Raw genomic sequence first — 22,956 nt, forward strand, 5'->3', positions numbered from 1 at the left:
TCCCCCAGCTGCCGCCCCCCGTAGTCGACGGGGGGGTTGCCTGGTGGCTGGTGCCGTATAGACGTTTGGCTGAGACAAGCTGACGATGGTAGGGGGGTTGAGGAAAAATAAAATTAACGAGAGAGAAGAGAGACGAAGAATTGAGGATGAGAAAAACTCAATTACATTCGAGCATCTAATCTCGAGCTCATATTTGTAAACATTGGCATGGAGCCTGAGAAAAAACATTGAATTTTATTAAAATGACCTTCGACAAAATTTTCCCCTAACTAAATCTTCGTTGCGCCACGGAATTGCGAACTGATTTGCTCAATTACATTCGTGTCTCGTATTTCCAGTCGTTCTTTTTTTTAGCACACACCGAAATTCCTGCATCAAATTTCACCTTCGTTTTCATCCATGTGTCTATCCGAATTCTTAAGAACTTCCAACACGCCCGTCTCTCTCATTATGATTATTATGCGGATAAAATCGTCGTCGCGCTCGATCTCATAATGTCAGGGTCGAGCGCCAACTATTTCGCCGGTGGAAATATTTTAAAGGCTCATCCTCTGGGTGAGAATGTGTGTTTAAAAAGCGTGTGCTCTTACGCGTGTATTCGTTACGGCGAAGTTCGCCCGGTAGGTATATGCCGAGGCGTTGAAGGGGACGAAGATTATTGCAGCCACGCGATCGTGTATCCACATTGCCCCCGGGATATTTTTATAAGACGGGGGCAACGCTTCTGCGAGAACGCGTCTCGCGACGTCGAAGATGATGATGATGAGTCCTAGACGCGAATTCTCCTTTCCTTTCAATTTCTCTCCTTTCAGAGGGACCGAAAGACTAACGGAGACCGAAATGTCATAACGATGCAAAACACCACGCGCACGATAAGATTATCGAAGGAATAGTTCAAGCCGTGGCTTACTTCGAAGCCCTGAACACCGGGCTCGTACGATTTTTTTTCTTCTTCAAATGGCAGCTGCACGATAATCATTTTGCACTCAATCATTCCGGCAACGATGTGAAAATATTTTTCGTTTCGATACCAGGAAAATATATTTTCTTTTTTTCTAACGAAAATCGCTACAAGCAAAATCGCTTTCTTGGATCGGGGACTTTTCATAGAAATGTCATGAAAAAGTTGTGAAATAGAAAAAAAAAATTCACGCCGACGAAGAGAAAAAAAAACGTTCGGGGATTTCGAATACGCGACGAAACGATATGCTTCGGGATGCGGATTAGTTTCTTGGCAAGCAGCGCAACTAAAAGATGCGAAAATACGCGCATTCGCAGTTGGCATCGCCCTCGAATATTCGTTATACATACGTCACCACTACAAAATTGGAGTGCGCAAGACGCATGACGTTTATCATTTTTCCCCGAATTTTCAATGTTTTCCAAATGTACACATAGAAAAACAAAAACCCAATTCGATTACGAGCGCTTAACGAATATTTGGTTTTTCAATTACACCGAAGATTATTTATGAAGAAAATGAATTAAGCCTTTCGTAGCGGGAAAATCGCAATCATACGAGCAAAATTGCACACAAAACGAAAAAAAAAAAGGAAATTCCACTCTAAAACCTCGCCTGGACTTACCTATCGAATGGCGAGGTAAAATTGCCCCTGTGGAATTAAACAGAGCAAAAAAAAATGTATTTACAAAATTACTATTCTTCGTTTTACTGAACATTAAGGGGTTAGCCTCTTAAAAATTTCTCAATTTTTTCTCATTCGATGAGAAATTAATAAAACTAAAGGATAAAAAGATAAAAAATCAAAATGAACGATAAAAAAAATGAATTTTCCGATGAAATTCGAACCCGCGATTTCCACTGTACTTATAAAGCCCTAAAATTAATGTTCTTACATACTAAAGTTTCATTGTATTTTGATGTAAAAATTACTTACTCTCTGTGATGAGCGAGTGCCAATTGTTGATAAGCAGAAAGATTGAGGTTGAGAGAATTTCTCACGGTTGAAAAGTCACTTTCGGTCTGGGCTTGAATATCTTCCTGAGGATTCTCGTTTTGATAGTCAATCGTGTCGTTAGCGTTGTTCTCTACGTCATCGTTTCGCCTTTCGATCTCAAGCGATCGTGTTCCATTGATCCTCGAATTCTCAGTCGTGTCGTTTTCCATTTCGTTGGCACTGGCGTCGTAATAATTGAGGGAATCCATGGCTTCGGGTATGACTCTGTAGACGTCGTCCTCGACCCATTCGAGGCCTTCGTAGATGCTTTTTCTTCTCCAATTGTCCGAAGTATGATTATTCATTGTCTCATGAGTGGTGCCATTTTTTTCCCTCAGAGTTTCCGGTTGTGAAGTCGAAGAACCGGAAGCTCGTGCGGTCGACAAATTATTGTTGTATCCCATCGTGATGGGTCTCCCTTCGGGTCTCATGGGTTTCATGGGGCTTTTCGCGGTATCCAGATCGTCGAAAGGTGTTATGAAATTGTTTAGTCGATGAGTAACAGCAAGTGAAGAAAGCACATCGTCAATTGAAGCCTGAAATGTCTTTTTGTCGGCGTTCGATGGCGTTGTGTTGAGGTCGGAAGAAGTTGAAAATTCATTTGTCGATGGGATCGACTTCGCAGTTTCGTTATGCAATTCCTGGTTGTTTGGGCCATTATCGCGATAACTTTTTGGTAATATCCGGTGGATTCTCTCTCGGGAGAGTAATTTGGCTCGTTCGTTCGAGCTCGAGTCAATGTCCGAATCATCGTAGCGTATTTTGAATATGACGTGGGGCTCCATGGCGCGATCGAAGTTCGTGTGCACGACGTCGTCGCCATTGGAAATTTCGACATTTTCGTTAGACCGATTTTCATAGTCGACACTCGGCTCTGTTTCGTCCACGTCTGACGCTCGGGATGACATTTTATTAGCGGCATTTTCGTAGTCGTAAATCGCCTGTCGATTGTAAGCGTCGAAGTCGAAATCTCCGTTGGAAGTTGTTTTCTCACTCAAAGAACTCGACGCCATCGCCGTCGTAGTCTTCACCTTTTTCTTCGATATTTTTTCACCGTCATTCTCTATCTGATTAGATCGAGGAGCATCGGTCAATGATTGTTCCTCTCTCAAATCGTTGTCCATCGACAGTGGGAAATGAGCCTGCTTGTTCAACTCGCGTTCCCGAATAGACAAAACTTCTTCGAGACTGTAATTGAGACTCTTCAACAGTATCATGTCAGAAGTATTCAAATCACCGGTTATTATTTTCAATAATGCTTTTTCCAACATTTTCTCGAGCCTGCGAGAACTGAATGGGACTCCCGCTTTGTCCTCGTTGTCGTGAAGACTTCTCCTTCGTTTGCCACCGATCCTTGCACTCTTACGTAGAAACTTTTCGGCCTCGGTCTTCGCATATTTTTTCATGAGAGCCTCCTCGTACGATTTTTCTTCGTCGCTGTAACTCGACTCATGAATCTCGTGGCTTTTATTGTCGTTCGGAAATAGTTCGATCCGGTTGTCACGCTGCTCCGCGTTTTCCTCGATCCTCGCGTCTCCTCGGTGTCCTGTTGACCGAGCCCACGTGCTCGTCAGTACCGCAGCGACCAAAAGACTCACCGTGACTTTAATCAAAGCCATTTTATCGCGGATAATCGATCAAAAGTTCGTTTATTATTTCTCCAATAATGCGATTTATTTAAATTGCGATTTTTTATTTAGCTACGAATAATAGCTCAACATCTTTTGCTTTTTTTATTCTGAACATTGATAAAGCACTCCTTGCTCGAATCGACTTTGATCTCCGGTGCAGGTGACGAGAAAAATTCCGAGTCCCTTCGACCCCCGGTTGATCCAAGTTCCTCGAGTCCCGAAAAGGATTCGATCAAATCAGCCTCCTTCGTTTCCCTTCTTCCCAATCTTATTTCCCGAAATATTTCGATCGTTGAAAAAGCAGAATGCGAATGAACGTTAAAAAATGGTGTATGAAAAGTGTTCTCGCTAGCAGCAGGTGATGCTTCTGTGTAAAAGCGTGTTCACGTCGCGAGTAGTACGTCTCAACTGAGTCGACGGTCGCCGCTTGAGCACGAGAGCATAATTCTGTCTACTCGCGGTGAATCCGAGACAGAATGCGCGCCGGTGGAAGCTACACTATACGCGTGTGATGCTGATGTTAGTGTCGTTTCTCACAACGGGGATGTCGACGACGAAGATAACGAATTGAGAGAGACGGAGAGAGGAGAGAGAGAGAGAGAGAGCGAAAAAGGGAGACCAACAAAGCTGACTTTTTTCCTCGCTAAAGATTTTTTCCGTTGAATTTCCTGCCGACGATTTTCATAACTAACGTTTTTTTCGATTCTATCGATTCCGATGTGCACCATCGAGAATAACTTTTGAAAATTGTTCCGAAGAACGCCCGGCTCGGTCCGGTATCGATTTCGATTCTCGTTACTCAATTATTTTTCTCCCTTTATTTTCCACCGAAATTTCGCTCCGAGATAGTCTGCTTAGTGGATCGCTCGACCGGGTGAAAAATAAAGAAACGACCCGCGCACACGTGAAGACGAACAGTTCGAATGTGGGTACCGAAGTGACCAGCGCACTTTATAGGGCTCATCCCTTCTTCGCTGTCTAGACGAATCGAAAGATATGATCTATGAATCATAATGTATCGTATTCAATAAACACCAATACGGTCGGGATCGTCCGCGCAGCTGGTGTGAGAGTAAACGTCCTGACCCCCTTCCCGTTTCTCGGATCTTCAAGCGACCCCGTCAATTTACGTCTCCGAATCCACGCGTTCGATTATTTCACCGAGAAAAGTTAAGAGTGAGTGAGGAACGCGACAAAAAACGTGCGCAACTCGATTCGGCTCCGACCGGTGAAACGGGGCGGAGAAAAAAACAATTTTCTCATGTAAAATTGTGTCGAAACGGAGAGTGAATCTTAACGCGTTTGGATCGTCGTTGTTTTTGCCGATTTCACGGCGACGACAGACCGCCGTGAGACCAACGACTTTCGAGCTCTCAACAATCGAGTAACATTGGTAGACCGAGACGTAGAAGCGAATTGAACCTGTTAAATATTCGGGAAAATTTGAGGCTCACAAAAACGGTACAAAAATATTGAAAGTTCGGTGATCTCGAGTCATCATCGTTCGCAATTTGTCCGCAATATCTCGATTCACAGATTCTCATTATTCAGAATGATCGACCGATCCGACGATGCTCAGGAAAATCGTATCTTTGTTCACCTGCAGACCGCGATTATTAGCCACGTGCACGACCGAAGATTGCTCATAGAGTAACGGAATCTGAATTTGCCAGCTGCCAAGTTTCGTACCGTTCTTTGACCGTGCACAAATTCGCGGCTGCACGCAGCGTTGCAAGAGCGTATTTAGCATAAAGCATTAAGGACGAGTGTGCACGGTCTATGAGCCACTTGGGATTCGCACCGAGAGGAATTATAATTTCTCGCAATTAGGAGCAGCGTTCTCGTGTACGACGACGATTATTTTTCTCCGGGCTCTGAAAATAATTGAACGTCTCATTTTTGCGTGCAGCAAAAGCCTCGATCGTCGTCCACTGCGCCGGGTGAATGCCAAGGGGCCGGTTGCCCCCGGGATGGATCGAGTGTCGATCGGAAAAAGCAGAAAAATTGATATTCAATAAAACTTGAATATCTTGGCGAAGAAAAATGTCGGGTCGTAACGAAAGGGATAAATATGGAGCAGAATGCAACTGTGTAGAAGTGCACTACGACGAGTCGTCTCGACGCAGTTCGGTGCAACATTGCTGACGTCATGTCTGAATTCGCGATAGGACTTGAGGAAGGACGGAGGGAGTGCAAAACGGATTACGAGAGAGACGACACGAGCGGAAAGTCGGACAGACAATCTGGCGTCTAGACGTACCCAAAATAATGACTCAGCTTATTTAGCTTTGCGAAATTGTTGAGCGCGTCTTAAACCACAACAACAATCAGCGTCTATTAAACGGATCGACCGGGGCGTCGCTAATCGGGGTTCAGAAGCACCGAATTTCTCAAGCATTTATTTCGTACGGAAAATAGCCCCGACGTCGATGAAACCCCTTCGAGAAAATCGAGTCGGTTAAGAGCAAGAAATAAGAAACGAGAAAAGGAGCTCAATGGAGTCGAGAAAAAGTCGATGGATCTGCGTTACTCGCGCTGATCGAGGCGCTTCTGCCATCGACGGCAACCCAAATGATTTAACTCGGCGGGTTCGCAATCGAAAAGCGGCGAATCAAGTATTATCGAATTTGTGTTTTCTTTTATTCAGTCACAAGTTATCGCATAATTATTCATTTCGCCGTGCCAAAGTCCGCTCCGATCTCTCGTGCGCCTTTCTTTCACTGAGTTTCCGGGCGTCCATGAGTGTCTGCCGAAGAGGGTGAAGCGTACAAACAAGAAAACAGTGACGCAACAACCGGGCTGCGAGTTTGCGCGAGAAATCGCTTCGTCTCAATCGGGGACACGTGTCGAATCGCTAAAGATCAAGGATCATTCGCGTTTCCCAACGCTCCGTGTGTCTGTGCCGGTAACGATCCTTGCGGATGAGAGAACCTGGCGTGAGTCATCGGAGCCACAGACGTCGTCCTAGACCGCCCCGGCGAGGCGCCAAGGGAACAACAACGATATTATTTTCGTCTGATAGCCTCAATACCCGTGTTTGAATTTTAGAATTTTTCAAATGGCAGTTTCCGTGTCCACGGAACTACGTTGTTTACGCTCTTCGGTCAAGGTAACCCGCGTGCAATTCATCCGCAATTTCGAAGAGTGGATCAACGTGACCTGAAAAACGGAACAATTTTTTAATTGAAAAAAAAAATAAAAAAATTGAAAAACATTGAAATTACTATTTCTCGAGTTTTTATGAAGTAACTTTTTAAACGTTTGGCATGGCTCATGTTTTTCTTACTTTATGAGCAGAGACGCCTCGGCCTGATCCACTAAATTCGAGTGAAAATGCTTAAAGGGAGGTCCTCAGTTCGATTGAAAATGTTGTCTGGTAACTTATGAAACAGCAATAAATTAGTATTGGGAAACTTCGTGTGGATGAATTTTAGTGACGAAGAGACAAGCGATAGGAAAATCGATAAATTTCGAAGCGATAAAAAGTGTAAGAAAAATAAGTCGATGGTGGATCGCACGCGTGTAGTTATTCGAGCCCGTTTGGAATTGCAAATAAGTGCTCGGGATATCCGCCGACGCGTCTCGGCTTACGAATGGAAAGTTATAAAAAACGGCGGGAAAAGAAGAGCGAGGATAAAAAAATCGGTAAATCGAAACGGAGCATTGATTTGACGGAGGTCGTTGGACCGTGCATAATTTCCTGGTGGAGGCGGACCTCGGATCGCGATAAGAATTTTCGGCTATCGCGATCGAGTGTCGCGAGTATTATCTATGGAATATACGGATGGGAAGAAAAGGTTGGTTGGCGGAAAGGCGGCAAGGAGTTTCGGACCGCAGCACCGTTCGACGTGACTTGCGCCCTTTCGTTTTCGTCACTCCCACAAATAGCCACAAATTTTCGTATTATTTGTTGCAGACCAAGGTTAAAAAGCCTGTTGAACGAAAAACACTGTACCAGAAACTTTCAAATTTTTGAGTTCAGACACGAGAACATCGAAGATCGATCCCCGTGCGAATTAGAATTTCGAATTTTTTATTGTCCCAGCAGCAGTTGCGCAACGCGAATAGTTCAAATGTTCGAGCCACCCGCACGCAGATTGCATTCATCACGAATCGAATGAGACGAAAAGACGCGCGTCAATGTGTGCTTTGACCATGGGAAATTTGGAATGTAGAAGGTTTAGCGATCTTCGATCCTCGTGTGGCGATATTCCTGATCTTCCGGATTCTTCGAGCAACGTAATTTCTCCTTTTTTCTCGATTCTTTTCCCAGAATTGTTTATTACAAGAAGACTGATGAACGTTCAATTTTTTGCCCGAATTCAAAGGCCAATTTCATCGTATCTCCAGCGTCTCGTGTATTTTTCGCATATGATTTGAATCGTTCGCTTGACGTCAAGAGCAGGCCGAGCTTGCGCTTTGTTAACCGTCAATTTTGCATTCTTGCGTTTTTTCGTAATAGGAAATTAATTTTTTCACTCCGTTCCTATTACACATTTCGTTCCGTTTTCTCACAAAATTTGACAACCGCGTTAAAATGACGCAGTTCGAAAAATTTTGACGGATAGAAAATAAAATGGTATTTGGAATCGAGAGAGGTCAAAATGGTACACGATCTCGTGGCACATGAATAAATTCGAAGCACGCGACACCCCTTCGTTCCCGGAAGGACGTCTCGAATTGTTACCGCATCGTACTAGTTAGATCCTCTTTTAATTCGCCATTCTATGCTTTATTCTCCTGAGTCCGTCGCATCCGTTCGTTTCTCTCTTGAAGCGTCTTCATTTAGATTGAAAAATATTAAGTGCGTGGGTTTAATTAAAAGGGCGTCCGTTCTGTGCGTATTTTTTTGTTATTTCTGCCGACTGGCTCAACGAAATATCGTTCTTTTACCTCGGTGCACCCTCAGCGTTTGTGTGTGCATTTTGAGCTTAAGGTAGATCATGCCCGAAGGATCGTATTTTATAGGTGTCTAAATTGAATCGATTTTTATTTCCTAATTAAAGATATAATCACGTTAAATTGATTCGAAATTGTAAATAAATTGTTCCAATTTATTTTTTGGCAAATGAAATTACAAAATTTCATTCGTCCCTGGTTAAAATACTAAAAATAAATGTTCTTTATGTCAAAAATCGCTTTAGAGAGCCCAAAGGGAAATGGATCAAGAAACAAGTATTAATAAAAAGACTGTGACAGGAATGGCCTGAGCTAAGAAGAAACAGAATGCCGAAATAAGCAAATGCGAGGTTATACGAGTGCTCATTACCAATTCCGTTCAATATTTAATGCCATTTATCTTTACTAGTAAGACAAACGTCTCGAATTTTTTCCCAGACCTTCATTATTTTCTTCATCGTTGTTGTGTACTTTTTCATAAACCTCGTAAGAAGCGTTCATTCGTTATATGGAAAGATAAACGATTTTTTAGGCCCAGTCCCTAGAACCCAGTGCATTTTTCTTAATATTTATGCAAATTTATCTCAATAACCAATAAGACGAACCCTTTAAAATTTGAAATGCGTTTCAGTCGACTGCCGACTTAAACTCCGTGTAAATTTCAAGACTTTCTCGAGAAAATCGTTTCGTGCATGAATTGCCTTAATATGAATATTTTCACGTCGGTCAAATGTGCATAGAAATTTTCAACTTTTTTATGCAGGTCAGCAAACTTTTTTTCACATGGTATGAGCAAAGAAAATTGGAAAGTTGATTTTTTTCAAATTTTTAAAAAGTAACAAATTTCTTAAGAATTGTGCTTTCCTACGTCGCTGGTACGAGGATGGTCAACGCTCGTATTTCCCTCAGACTTCTCCAGTCCGCTTGGAAACTAGAGCCACGGAAGCTTCTCTGAGAAATCTGCTGTCACGACGAGAAATTCAAGATCTACTGACGTCATCTACGATTTTTTTTTTTATATTTGTACATTCTGATGCAATAGAATGATGAAATACCTCCAGTTTTTGTAACCAAAATACATTTTTATTAATCATTCAGATTTTTCATTTAACTTTACACAGCATTTGAGATGCCAAAGGATTTTTTTGGGTTTCAATTTCAGTGACTTTTTCACTTTGCTTCTTTGGGGCAACTAGAAATTGGGGTTGGAATAAAATACATTATACAGATGCTGGGAATTCAGAAATAATTACGGAAAATAGTGAACTCGAGCCAAAAGGTCCAAGGTCGGATTTTGTTCCAGGTTGACCCCCAATGAAATCTCATTTTTCACGTCGACGATTATAAATGGAGAAAAAATATGAGAAGAAAAAAAGACGAAGAGATAACGAGTATTATATGAATATAATGAAAAAAGAACGAGCAAAACTGTGCGAAAGGTTCCTTAAGTTTTTATCTCTTCCGGTATCTCATGTTTAGTTTCACAGTTGCATAGACATATACTTTCGCACACGTATTCCGGTTTCATTATCGCAGCCTCCCAAATGTTCAGAGTTTCATTTTGGCTATACCTTTCTGTTCCAGCGAGGATTTCCGGCGTAACTGATCAGCACAATTCTGGCTTCTTGTAACAGTAACTCAGAAATCTCACGTTGTCGACGGTGGTTACTTTTTTGGCGAAGACAAAATTCCTCTACTTTAATTACATTGTCGATCAAATGAGCGTTTCAATGGTTACAAAAAAGCATAAAAATGACGAACGTTAGTCATGACAAACGTTAGAAAAATTGTAAAATTATTGTCGAAAATAAGTAAACTAACGATTTTAAAAACTCATTCAGAAAGCATTTTCTCTCTGCTAAAGAATGTGCTGCTTTCATAACGTCCAGAAACTGCGGATTCCAATTTCCACCAGCTTATTTATCATTTTCATAAATTCGTATGAAAAATATGTTCATGATTTCTTTGAGAGAGCTGAGTTTGACGGGGTTGGGTGATGTCGGATCGAGGAAACCTGATCGAAGACACCATCGTTGATAGGCGATCAACGATCAATTCGAGATACTGTCGAATGTGAAATGATTTACTGCGTAGATGGTACGACGAAGAATGTTTAACAATGAGCATTGTTTACGCGAACTGATTTTTTGGATACGAGAAATAGAAAGTAATTGATAAAGCTCATCGCATTGGAGTTTAAGGGGGTCACCGCGTGTGGCAGCTGGAATTTATGGGTTTTTTTCGCGACGAGGAATAAAAACGTAGACTTTTGAAATTCGAAGATTTTCAATATTTCTGTATGATTTTAGTTGAGGCGATAGCCACTGCTTTACACATCAAAACGCTCTTTGGTTTTTTCATCTCAGATAAACCAATCCCTCGGAATCGTGGAGACCACGAAGAAACATGCGGGTTTCTGTTGAGTACTTTTACACCGAATCTACCCGAGATATCAGAGTTCAATAAATCTATGATAGAGTTGAAATTCCAATAAATAAACTCTTCGAATTTCAAAAGTCTACGTTTTCATCCCTCGCCGTAAAAAAATCGCGAAAAGCCCGAAAAATCCGGCTGCCACACGGGCTGACGCCCTTAAATTTCTAGGAGTGAGAGAAAAAACTGAATGTTGAATGTCAATGTATGAAATTTTCGAAATCAGTGTACACACAAATTGAATTCGTTCGATATTCGGACCTCGCACACTGCACGAAAAATCGAATTGCGAAGGTCGGTTCAACCGACATCGAATGACCTCATGTTTATAATTCTTATCATTGCGATCTTTCGTCGTATATAGATGAAGATAAATGAAGAAGATACAAGTTATCATCTTTCCTCACAAGAACGAGGCTTTCCTTTCTCTCGATAGATAAGTGTCTTATTCGACACGACGACGTTATTGGGACGCCGCAGTTGACGGTGAGCCATCGGAACGATTGGGGTGATTGGGAAACACGTCGACGTTGTTTTTCTCTTCGACTCACTGTTTTCGCATCGGTGATATTAACCCGGTGAAACTTCGATGAAATTTTCAAAGTGAATCGTCTGTTTATCCTACTGCGAGTGTGACGAACCCGAACCTCTTCAAATCACGTTGATTTTCACGGGAAATACTTTTCAATAACTTTCGATTGAACTCGTGTAATTCCTGGACGAAACCTCACCTTTGGTTTGATGTTTCGTGGAGAACCATTCTCGCGTTCTCTCAACGGATTGGTAATTGTAGCAAATTCTGTACGGCTTTGATAAAATTAAAGATCTTTTGCATGAAAATGGCGGTTGGTAAAAAAAATAAAATTTCGCCAACAATTTTAGTTATAGTTTACGAAAATAACTAATGAAATGGATTCGGCATTAGAATCGGTTAAGTTATCAGCAAAGTTTTGTTGTAACACAATCAACAATTTCGTATCTGCTTGGAGTAATCAGTCACACTTCACTTCGGACATTGAACGTGTGAGATGGAATCTTTGATCGTAATTTCGAAGACAAGCGATCGCGATCGAAGTTAAGCATGAAAAACTTGAAGAAAGCCGGTCACAAAATTGGTTCAGGGAGATTATCTTATCACCGGTTTTTGGCTAATGTCACATCACTCGAGATTTTTGCTTCGTGACATTATTATTATTTTATCGCAATAATTGACATATCTTTCGAGGCTCGGCTACACTGAATCTCGATTTGATTCGGTTAATACCCCGAAACGTCGCTTTCCTAATCAACCATTTTTTTGGAGCGACGTCTGTAAAAGTCTGTCGACGAGTATCCCGTAGCAGAAATTCCTTTTTATCTTTATTTCATATTTCATTGTTTCATCTTATTCTCTGCTAATTTTTCATCAATTTTTTTTTATAATTCTATTGTAATAAGTGGAACGTTTGAATATTGCAGATATTCGCATGAGCGTTGAACGCTAACGAAAAACTGGAAAAATGCCAACGTGAAGTGTTAATTAGAGCGCAAACATGTCGAGGGAAGATAACTGTTAACTTTCCCAACCATTATTTCCTCGAAAATTGAAGTATAACGAAAATTGGTATTCGTGTCCGATAAGTAAAAGCAGGCAGGAAGGTACAGCAACTGGAAATCGAAAAATTAACAATGGCTGGAATTAACAATCCGACCTTCGACGAGGTAAGAAAAATATCGCAATATTCATCACGCATTTTCATGTTAATATTCATTTTTCAATTTTCCTATTATCATCAAATTTTTGTATAGTAAAATCGAGTTTATATTTTGTTTTGAAAGGTTGAACGAAAAATAAGCAAGCACAGTCTGAGAATTTCTCTGAATCTTGGACACCAGGTACGTTCAGGACCAGTTAAAATTTCAGAAATTAAAAGAATTTTATTGTCTGCTGGAGTAACAGTTGGGTAAACTGAAACAGAGTTTTGACTCATCAATCGTGAATTATTGAAACTCCCAAAAAATCGTACTTCATAAATCTTTAACCGAAGATTACAAAATCTCTTAAAGCTTAAAGAAATAAATGAAATTGTTAATGATCGCAGGATTTTGGGCTCGACGAACTCAACGATGACATAAAAAATCGTGATTCATCTAAAGACGAGGTACGTAAATGACGTGCGCAAAAACAATTTTTGTGATTGCTGTACGAGATTTATCGATGCTTATATAAAACGATAGTGTCAGTAGTTCCATCAAACGTGATTATCATTGGTGTTATCCCTTTCAAGATTATTCCCTGGCATTATTTTTACGACACTTGTTCAACGATGTTTTATTTGCACAGGGATATAGCAAGAGGGAAAATTCTTCCGGTTGCCTCGCGGCCGGTAGATTAGCGATCGACCAATTTTTCGTAAGGAATAAAAAAGTTTTCAAGAGGATGGGCATTTTACTTATCCATGCGTCCGTCATCGTATATTTGACCTTTGCGAGTATTTATTGGACGAAAAATGGTGCGTTAAGGGGGCTGTCACATTTCTTGGTTGGGAAAAATATAAAAAATATTCAATTTATAAATGAGGAGTTTGAGAAATGAATGATTTTAAAGAAATTTTGCGTTATTTTTTATCCTGCAAACGTTGAAGCCGTCAATTTCGATTTTTTTGTAGCGAAGAACTGCGAGTTCGAATGGTGTGACGGTTACGGAATGCTGATTGTGATACTTTCCATTGTTTACTTCTGTCTTATTTATTACTGCATCATCAAAAAGTATTTCGGAAAAAGCATAAAAAGTGGATTCGATCCGCTCTGTTCGTGTCTCGATGGTATAAATAATTACAGGTGAGTAAAACCGACGAACTTTATTTCGGTTTTCATCATTTTCAAGCCGTTTTAAGTTACTTCTAATTCGATTTTTTTTTCTTTTTTTTTTGTTTTCCGTTAAGATACGGCCCTTCTTTGTTCAAGGGCTCGTTCTACGGGTTAGTGTTGATCGCTATCGTAGTTTTCCTTATCCTCGACACGGTCGGTTCGAGAGATCGGTTAACAAGTTTCATCGGGATCGTTGTTCTCATGTTTTTCGGCTGGGTATTCTCGAAAAATCCTGGCAAGGTTTGTAACAGATTAGAGCAAAATGATTGAAGAGCAATGCAGAAATTGTCAAACAAAATTGGCTGAGCGCATCAAATTCATTTTCTACGTTTCACATTCGCTTGAATTCACTTTGTCGCAGAATAACGAATGAGTCTTTGAAAACATATTTCATTGATTTACTTTGAAAACGTTGAATTTCAGTAAAATAAACGAATTGAAGGAATTAATTCGAAAACGAGGTTTTCACAAATATTTTGTGTTTAAAGATTTATTGGCAACCCGTTATCTGGGGCCTCATCCTTCAATTCTCGTTTGGCTTAATAACGATCAGATGGAGTGTCGGACGCGCAATTTTTCAATGCGTTGCAAACAAGGTTGCGGCATTCCTGGGTTATGCAAAGGACGGCGCAGCTTTCGTGTTCTCCCAGCAGATCATTGACGACGGAGTCTTCGCATTTGCAGTAAATATGAGCGACTGGTTATTCCTTCGACACCTTATCAGCGTGGGTTTTCAAACGATCACTTTTCTTTTAAGGTCCTACCGGTCATTTTTTTCTTCAGTTTTATCATACAAATTCTTTACTATTGGGGAGCCATGCAATGGGTCATTTTGAAACTTGGCTGGATGCTACAATACGTAATGGGCACAACCGTGTGCGAGAGTCTCAATTCTGCAGCAAACACATTCCTCGGAATGGTATGTGGCCTCGAATAACCGTCGATGAAACGAAACCAAATACCTTTGCATCGATCATCCTCATTATTATTATTATCGTTTTTATTTTCATCATTATCGTAATTAATGCTTTTATCATACATTTTGTGATATTCTTAGACGGAATCACCGCTGCTGATCAAGCCCTACATCAGCAAACTCACCAAGTCCGAACTGCACGCCATCATGTGTTCAGGATTTGCCTCCGTTTCCGGTTCGCTAACCAATTTTCATGTCATGTGTATATCAATTTACTTTTTCTACACCGGATCGAATGGTTAATGCTATTTTCATTTTTATATTGCACGACTCAAGGTACCGTACTTGCTGCGTACATTGGCTTCGGTGCTCAGCCAGCACATCTCATAACCGCCTCGGTCATGTCGGCGCCCGCTGCTCTCTGTTTCTCCAAACTCTTCTACCCCGAAACGGAAAAAAGTCAAACTACTTTCGATAATATACCGCTACAAAAATCGTGAGTTTGAAGATCGATCACTTGATTCGCGAATTTGAACGATGCTTCCTTGGGAAGATCTTGGTTTTCGTTATTCATTGATGATTGTAATGGATGATCAGACGAAATAATGAGCATCAACGTTTTTATTATTTTGGGAAATTTAGAGAAGACACCAGTGTCATGGACGCAGCAACGAAAGGTGCTCTGGCTGGAATTCCACTCGTTCTTGGCATAGTCGCCAATATCGTGGCGTTCGTTTCCCTAATTTCTTTCCTCAATGCCATATTATCGTGGCTCGGCGGTCTTGTGGGATTTTCGGAGCTGACTTTCGAGGTAAAAACGAATCAAGTCCACTGTTGTTGTGCTCTTTGAGAGAAAAATTTAAAAAACCAACAAAAAACGATTTTATTTTGAAGCTCATATTATCGAAAGTGTTCATGCCCCTGAGCTGGATAATTGGCGTTCCATGGGACCAATGTGAAGACGTTGCAACTCTTATAGGCTTGAAAAGCGTGGTAAATGAATTTGTGGCGTATCAAAAATTAGGGGAATTGAAGAAAGCTGGAAAATTAACACCTCGCGTCGAGGCTATTGCCACATACGCGATTTGCGGCTTTGCCAATCCTGGATCCATCGGCATTATGATGGGGAGCCTCGGATCAATGGCTCCTGAAAAACGTCAACAAATTGCTGAGCTCGTCGTCAGAGCCTTCGTCGCTGGCAGCATTGTTTGCTTCCTCAGCGCCTGCACGGCCGGTAATAACGGAAATACATTGAGAATTATCATAGAAAATTATTGAAACAAAATAGAATCGATTTTTCAATTGTTATTTGTGTGGTAAATTCTCAAACAAGAGAAGTCTATCCAAAAATTTACCAACAAATGTTCCATTTCCATTGTCGATCTTTCCCTTCAAGAATATCATTTTTTCACTAATTTCTATCCATTTTTGTGCCCCAGGTATGCTGATGGACGAATCTTTCTTTGCAACTGCCTTAACGAACGGAACAACACCCGCGCAATGAGAACTCAGCGGGTTTAAGAGCCAAAAACATTCGGAGCATCACGAACCAATGAAATGTTTTCGTTCCTGTACTCAATGGACACACAGTTGAAAAACTTTTCATTGCTAGTTGACCATATTTTCATTAATTATTGCTAATCCAAGATCCAGTCAGTGAAAAACGAAAAAATAATCACACTTGGTCAGAACATTAACAGTATTCGTGTTACCATTTTATAAATAATTAATAAATACTTCGAATCACAGTCTCGAACATTAACTGAAAATAGGAATAATGAAAAATGAAAGAATGATGAAAAATGAAAATATAATCTTCAATTTTATCTGAGTCGTAAAAATGGACAAAAATAAATTAAATGTCTGTATTTTTTACCATAAATTTTCTTTATTCTTTAATATGAACTTCACAATCGTAGCAGAGAATAATACAATTCATAAATTATACTTAAAGATCACAGAAAACTAGAAAAAGAATATCATAGAAGAAAATGTTGAAAAACGTGCAAAACTCTTCACATAGAATATTTTTCGATTTTTTTCTTCTTGCTTCCTAAAATGCGCTCAAAATATTCTCGAGCTCGGAATGTTTCAACGCCGCTAAAGCCGTGGGGCCTTTTTTTACGAAGCATTACTTCGCGGTAGCATAGTGATAAATGCATTGAAAAGCCAAACACACATTTACGAGCACGAAGAAGGCATCATTTTGGTGATATATTTTTGTGGATGCAGGCAAGTTTTTATGGGCTTTTCAACCACTCAGAAAATACTGTCCGACGTTAATCACAAGCTTCTTCGGCAGTACGTATTGATGTGATCAAGAATTTGCTCTAAAACTGTGTTAAAAAACGTCTTAAATTACTCCAACTTTCAATCGATTTATGAGAGCACTAAATTTTTTTTTTTGAATTATTGACTAACTTTTTTATGGTAAACAATGCAACTGGTGGAGCTCGAACAGGCTGTGAGTACGGTCGAAAACGTCAGCTGTCACTTCCAACATTTTGGGCAATACGTCGATGTTTCGTTGCACGTTTTCGCCACAAACCTATTATTGATAAAAGTGAAAATATCCTATTATTTTTAGAGCGAATTCACGAAGGTGATGAGACTGCAGGAGTTATAACTTAAAACGAGCATTGCTTGGCTTGTATTTATCAGGGACCGATTATCATCTTTATTTTATCATCAGCAAAAATATCGAGTGACTTTTCATCCCAGCATGTTTCGTAGCTACGAATAAATGATGTTAATATGAAGCGGATCGTTTTTTTTTTTACTCAAGTAGAAGTTTTAAGAGATTCATGAACTCGTACCAGAATTATTTAATGCTGCAAATATGGAATATTCGAATTACGAATTTGTAAATGAAACTTAAAATATAATAAAAATAAGAATTGAAATTGCAAGCTAACCTTTTTGAATAACACTTGTTTAGTTGGCATTGTGTACATGGCAGTGGAAGCAGCTGTTCTTATCACCCAGGGGTGATGTTTGGCGAGAGTCTTGCCATAAGCGTCTTGACAACAACTCGAAGTTTTATCAACTTCGCCAAGGTCACCGAGTTGCCTCAAAAATTCTCTGATAAAGTCTGCCAGAAAAAATGAATAATCCATTTATTTTTTTTTATTTTATTTTATTTTTTTTTATTAATAATTGCGAATTTTCTTATCTCTCGAATGTATTGCTTTGGTAAAAAACATACGAACCGAGACCTCGATGTAATCTCAATAATGTTCTGCTACCGTTGACAAAATCTGATTTCTCCAACAATTTATTTTCTTTCTCGTGTTGAATCATCGTTTTGATCGTTTCATAACTCTGCTCATCTTTCTTCACGAGCTCATTGAGAACGTCGATCTTTTGTTTCAGATCCGATGATACGAAACTGAAAATACTCCCCATGAGCTGGAAAAATCTGGAAGGACGAAAAAATTACGAAAAAAGCCTGCGCAGAGAACTAGGTCGGAGGAAAGAATAAAAATACAAAAACTGGTGTGATCAAGTCGAATTACGATGTGGGAAATTGAAACATTGATTGGATCGAAGGTCGAATTATTCTAAGAAAACAATTAATAAGCTAACAAATATTCTGTACTATTTAAGCACAATTTGCTCCCTGCACCTCCTCAATTTATTGGAAAACCGTCAAGCTGTAAGTAATATGCTGATATATCAGAACGAAAACAAAAGACAAGAAAAAACTCAAATTTTGGAGCCGTTTCTCCAAAAAGTGCAAAGATCGCTGACTGGCTGGAGACTTGCCCAAGGTCACGTGACACAACGAAACATTCGAACAGCCTGGAATCGACAGTGGTAGAAAAATATTTGGAAAAGTATTAGAATGGCAAGTCCTCTTACTTGTAAAGTTCGTTGTAAGCTTCCAAATAAGCTTTGATATTAACGTCATCATCCTGGATAAGGGCTCGATCAAAGTGATCGTGAACCGTCCGCAGATCGAAGAACATCGTGTCAGTACCTTCCGCCATCTTTGAAACTGCTGTCAGGACGCCTTAACATCGCCTCAAGAGAAATATGACTTCAACTCTGTTGTACTTAACATTCTACAGTGTTTCCCTCTTAGCCTACCTCTTTTCTTCCACAACAGCTGTTATTGCCTTAGCGTCTGCGCACGAGAAGCCGCGTATCGCGTTCGCTCAGGCCTTCGGGGCGAACTTGGCACACGGATTAACCTGACAAGTACATGAATTCAGCATATTTGTGAAGAACGTTTCAGCCCTGTCGTGCACAGGCACCGTAGTCCATGTTATTGTTGATCACTCATAGTCATGGCTACGACAGCGCCTGGCTTATTCCGTTAATTCCATTACAAACAAAGAACTTGCTGGGCCAGCATGTGGCGCGATCTACGAAAATCAATGTGGCGCATGCCATTCGTCGGTACGGAAGAAAACTCTGTCTCTGTAGTGCAATTTACCGAAACTCTTAGTTTGCGAAGATTACGCTGCGATGTTGATATTTTCTACGTTGATGTTTATGTGATTTCTAATGGTCCAAATGCGCATGTTCGTAACAAGGTCACTTACAGTGAATATTGAATCCGTGCCCCAAGTGTGTATAAGCCCTTAATATTTTCAGTGGAATTAAAATCGACTGATTACATTGCTTACCTGAAATATGTGTATATTACTGGAAACTAAAATTATACGTACGACAATTCCATCTCGATTGTTTGGGGAACTTCGGGCCCTTGTTTTTGATAGGATCAATAGATTTTCAGTTGTTTTGTTCAAAGTCTGGAAACGCTGCTTTATATCAATCGGAATCTTTATTCAACGTCTTTCAATGTACAAGAATTTTCGTGTTAAGAATGTTGTCGTGAAACAAAGTTAAATATGTTTGTGCAATTATTGTTTTTTAAGCAAATACAAAATCCTGCTTTTCCTTCAATGATCAGCTTTTACCCAACGTGTCGTCGTTTTGCCAAAGGACCGTCCTCAAAGTATTGAGACAATTTCTCCTCTGATTGAAAATTGTTGTCGTCGAGCGTTTCGTCCTGTTTATCAATCGCTTCACTAACGAGATTTTGTCCTGAATCAGATGAACCAATTTTGCTACCATTTTCTTTCCAAAATTCTTCAATTTTTTCGAAAACTGGCTCCTGACTCAAAGGCTCAGAATTTTCATCGTTCATTGGGCGCTCGTTAGACTGAAGTTGATTGCGAGGAAAATCCTTTTCTGTCCAAAATTCATCAATTTTCTCGAAAACTGGCTGCTGAACCGAATTCTCAGAATTTCCATCGCTGTTCACGTCCTGTTTCTCTTTCAATGAATTATCCTCATATTGACCTGAGTTCTCTTCGATGTTAACGAGGTTATTAGGTGCGTCTTTCCAAAAGTCATCAATTTTCTCGTAACCTGGCTCCTCATCCACAGGCTCAGGATTCCCATCGTTATTTGTATTTTGTTCCTCCTCGAGTGAATTATCCTCATAGTGATCTGAGTTATTTTCTTTCCAAAATACACTAAAATTCTCTTGAACTGGTTTCTGATTCAAATTCTCGGAATTTGTATCGTTATTTGAGTTCGGTTTCTCCTTGAATGGGTCATCCTCATAGAGATCGGAATTCTCTTCGACGTTGGAATGGGTTTCGCTGCCAAACGAATCCTCATTTTCCCAAAACGGATCAATTTCTTCGTCAACTGGCTCCTGACCCAGAAACTCAGAATTTCCATCGTTACTTGTATTCTCTTCCTCTTCAAATGAATCATCCTCATATTGACCTGACTTATATTCGGTGATAATGCGATCATTACGTGCGTGGTTGCGTTGATTACGATTCTCATTCAACCGGTGAATTTGGCTATGAAATCGATCCTCATTTTCCCCAAATGGATCAATTCGACTGCGAAAGGAATCCCTTTCATTCAAAAATTTATTATTTCTCTGGTAAACTCGATCCAGATCCGAATTCTCAAAATTTTCATTATCATCGAAATCCTGTTCATCTTCGGACGAATCAATCTCAAAGCGAACTGTTTTTTTTTCAACGCTAATGCGATGATCGATGCGGGCATAGTTGCGTCGATTTTGCTCCAACTGATGAGGTTGACTGCGAGATGAATCCTTTTTATTCCAAAATTTATCATTTTTCTGGTAAACTGGATCCAGATCCAAATTCTCAAAATTTCCATTATCATCGAAATCCTGTTCATCTTCGGACGCATCAATCACAAAGCAAACTGGCTTTGCTTCAATGAGAATAGGGTCATTACGTGCGTGGTTGCGTTGATTTCCCCTGAATGAATCATTTCCATAGTGTACCCTTGGCTCCTGTTGTCCAAAAGTTGCATTCTCATCACGATTCAGTATCCGTTTTCCCTTACTTGAATCACGCAATTTCTGTGATGGCTCAATTTCATCCTCTCCCCCCCAATCCTGCTCTTCGTTATTCCGACCATCATTTTCTTTACTTAAATTCTCTTTCTCAAAAATGTTTACGATGCCTTCCAGCACTTCGGACGAAACGTTAACGAGAGGTTGGCCATCGCTATTTTTTCGTGAGAATAATGCTGCAAGTCCTTCAGAGCCATTGTCCTTGTAAGCTCCCGTTAAATCAGAATATTTTAATCCTGCTTCAGTCATTCTTTTCAATGTTCCAACAGTCGCAATACCCATCAAAGGGCGTAGTCCTTCGATCCCTTTTACGACGTTCTGTGCTCTTATTCCATCCAAAAGCGCCTGCTTATAAGACTTGCTTCTGTCAATGAACTCAGATTTTGATATATACTTCCTTGCAAGCTCTCTCATAATTTTCACATTGTCTGTCGCGTTGGGAAATAGTTGGGAGTATTCTTGATTCAACAAACCTCGTAGCAGAATAGGAAATGCGAGTTTCGCTTGTGGCGTTCGATGCTCGTACTTCCCTTGCAAAATGGAGTGACTCTCTGCAAGGCCGGCAATGACGCCATAAAACTGATCGTCCATTTCAGTTTTGAGAATCGCTTGAATTAGGGAGACGAAGTCGTGTTTCTCAGAATAGGTGACAAGTACAACTGGCTTCGGTGATTCATTAAGGAAAGCGTGAAGCTTTTCTAAAGCAGATTCCAGCGTCACAGGGACCGCACTTGAATCGTGAGAAAGTTTCTCGTAACGTTGACATTCTTCATCAACTCCCGAAGGCTTAACCAACGCGATTCGTCGATGAGTCTCCGCCCAAATATGAAATAGGCTTTTCCCAAGTTCAACTGCGATTTCAAAGACTTCCCGATCCCGCTCGTAACACCAAGATTTCATCCCGAAGAACGCTAGTTCGCAATTTTGGAGATTCAACTTCATCTCGGACATGATTTTCTACGGTAAATGATAAATAACCGTCCGGAAAAATACAAAATACGCTTCAGTTGTTAGCTTGTTTTACCTTGTTCAGCCTTCCTATTCGTACGATGACAGATTCGATGACAGGGACGCTTCTTTTCTTTCGTATTTAGCTTTCTCAAGTAAAACTGCTGCGGAGTTGATGGAATTTCACTTTCTTAGACGAGTGTCACTGATGTTCATATGATAATCCTGATAGCAGCGGAGATGCGATATTTCTGGTGAAGAAGGTCCAGTCGGATCGCTCGGTATGAAGTGGAGGGTCGATTTACAATTTAGATTACTCCGTTAGGTCTACAACACTTTTGGTCTGCTCTTTAGGAATTTTTCCGTTCTTTTGGATTCGCTGCTCCACCGTTCGACTTTTTTATAGAAACTGAAGCCGGGCTCTCGCAAGTTTTTGAGTCACAAGTCAGCAGAAGGATTTCAAGGACAAGGAGAAAATATGCATAACCGCAACCGTAGTTGTTTGATGACGATAACGAAACGTGAACAAAAATAATGGTAAAATCGACAGATTTGCGCAGGATTAATCTCGTTCGTGGAACTTAATCGGTAACTAATCGCACAGATTCGATTATTAACCAAATTATTTCACAGGGTCAGCGACGCAGATAGGTAAATGCGAGAAGTTTCTAGATTCGAAACGAGCCCAAAATTCAAAAATGATGGTACGAATTTTCGAAGCGTGCTACAACTCGAACGTGATTTTTTTCGAACGAGGTTTCTGAGCACCGACCAACTGCTTGATCGTACGAGGATGACGAAGACTGAGCAAGATGCTTTGACACAGTTTGACCGATTAAAAAAGGCTCTGTCAGCCCACGCAGGACGACGGCAAAAATGGGCTGACATTTTTATTATTTCGATCTGGCGAACGGTGTGGAAAAATTTCACTTTCATATTGCGATATACCGACTGATCCATGCT

At 40.4% G+C, this 22,956-nt stretch overlaps 4 protein-coding genes across 7 annotated transcripts in view; 1 reads left to right on the forward strand and 3 right to left on the reverse strand.

Annotated features, from left to right (window-relative positions):
* LOC122414027 (uncharacterized) overlaps positions 1-4,034 on the reverse strand; it is a 9,978-nt gene extending 5,944 nt beyond the window's left edge. Inside the window, exons 1-2 of one of the 3 annotated variants that reach the window (XM_043424788.1) lie at positions 1,899-4,032; positions 1,587-1,613 (exon numbers count right to left, since the gene is read on the reverse strand). In XM_043424788.1, the coding sequence (XP_043280723.1) occupies positions 1,587-1,613; positions 1,899-3,577 (1,706 nt within the window). In that variant the 5' untranslated portion in view covers positions 3,578-4,032. Of the gene's footprint in view, positions 1-1,586; positions 1,614-1,898 lie in introns of all 3 variants that reach the window. The other 2 variants (XM_043424790.1, XM_043424789.1) reach the window with 2 other exon arrangements.
* A 7,351-nt stretch (positions 4,035-11,385) lies between these two features.
* CNT2 (Concentrative nucleoside transporter 2) lies at positions 11,386-16,528 on the forward strand. Its single transcript, XM_043423633.1, has 14 exons — positions 11,386-11,704; positions 12,380-12,622; positions 12,740-12,796; positions 13,003-13,062; positions 13,245-13,413; positions 13,570-13,741; positions 13,846-14,011; positions 14,260-14,454; positions 14,529-14,690; positions 14,829-14,922; positions 15,024-15,183; positions 15,330-15,498; positions 15,582-15,921; positions 16,127-16,528. The coding sequence occupies exons 2-14, from the start codon at positions 12,590-12,592 to the stop codon at positions 16,189-16,191; spliced, it is 1,842 nt and encodes a 613-aa protein (XP_043279568.1). The 5' UTR covers positions 11,386-11,704; positions 12,380-12,589; the 3' UTR covers positions 16,192-16,528.
* A 25-nt stretch (positions 16,529-16,553) lies between these two features.
* On the reverse strand, positions 16,554-19,110 carry LOC122413347 (ceramide-1-phosphate transfer protein). 2 transcript variants are annotated; one of them, XM_043423635.1, is made up of 6 exons: positions 18,777-19,110; positions 18,549-18,699; positions 17,897-18,105; positions 17,603-17,778; positions 17,109-17,235; positions 16,554-17,023 (listed from the first exon to the last, which is right to left on the reverse strand). In XM_043423635.1, exons 2-5 carry the CDS (start codon positions 18,674-18,676, stop codon positions 17,113-17,115), a joined length of 636 nt encoding a protein of 211 aa, XP_043279570.1. In that variant the 5' UTR covers positions 18,677-18,699; positions 18,777-19,110; the 3' UTR covers positions 16,554-17,023; positions 17,109-17,112. The 2 variants fall into 2 exon arrangements, with proteins under 2 accessions (XP_043279570.1, XP_043279569.1); XM_043423634.1 differs by having other exon boundaries at positions 18,549-18,710.
* Positions 19,111-19,457: 347 nt separating this feature from the next.
* LOC122413345 (uncharacterized protein DDB_G0287625-like) lies at positions 19,458-22,410 on the reverse strand. The gene is made up of 2 exons (XM_043423632.1): positions 22,070-22,410; positions 19,458-22,002 (listed from the first exon to the last, which is right to left on the reverse strand). The coding sequence occupies exon 2, from the start codon at positions 21,994-21,996 to the stop codon at positions 19,609-19,611; it is 2,388 nt and encodes a 795-aa protein (XP_043279567.1). The 5' UTR covers positions 21,997-22,002; positions 22,070-22,410; the 3' UTR covers positions 19,458-19,608.
* Between the last annotated feature and the right edge of the window lie 546 nt (positions 22,411-22,956).

This window comes from Venturia canescens, chromosome 7, assembly GCF_019457755.1.
Source record: "Venturia canescens isolate UGA chromosome 7, ASM1945775v1, whole genome shotgun sequence".
NCBI lineage: Eukaryota > Metazoa > Arthropoda > Insecta > Hymenoptera > Ichneumonidae > Venturia > Venturia canescens.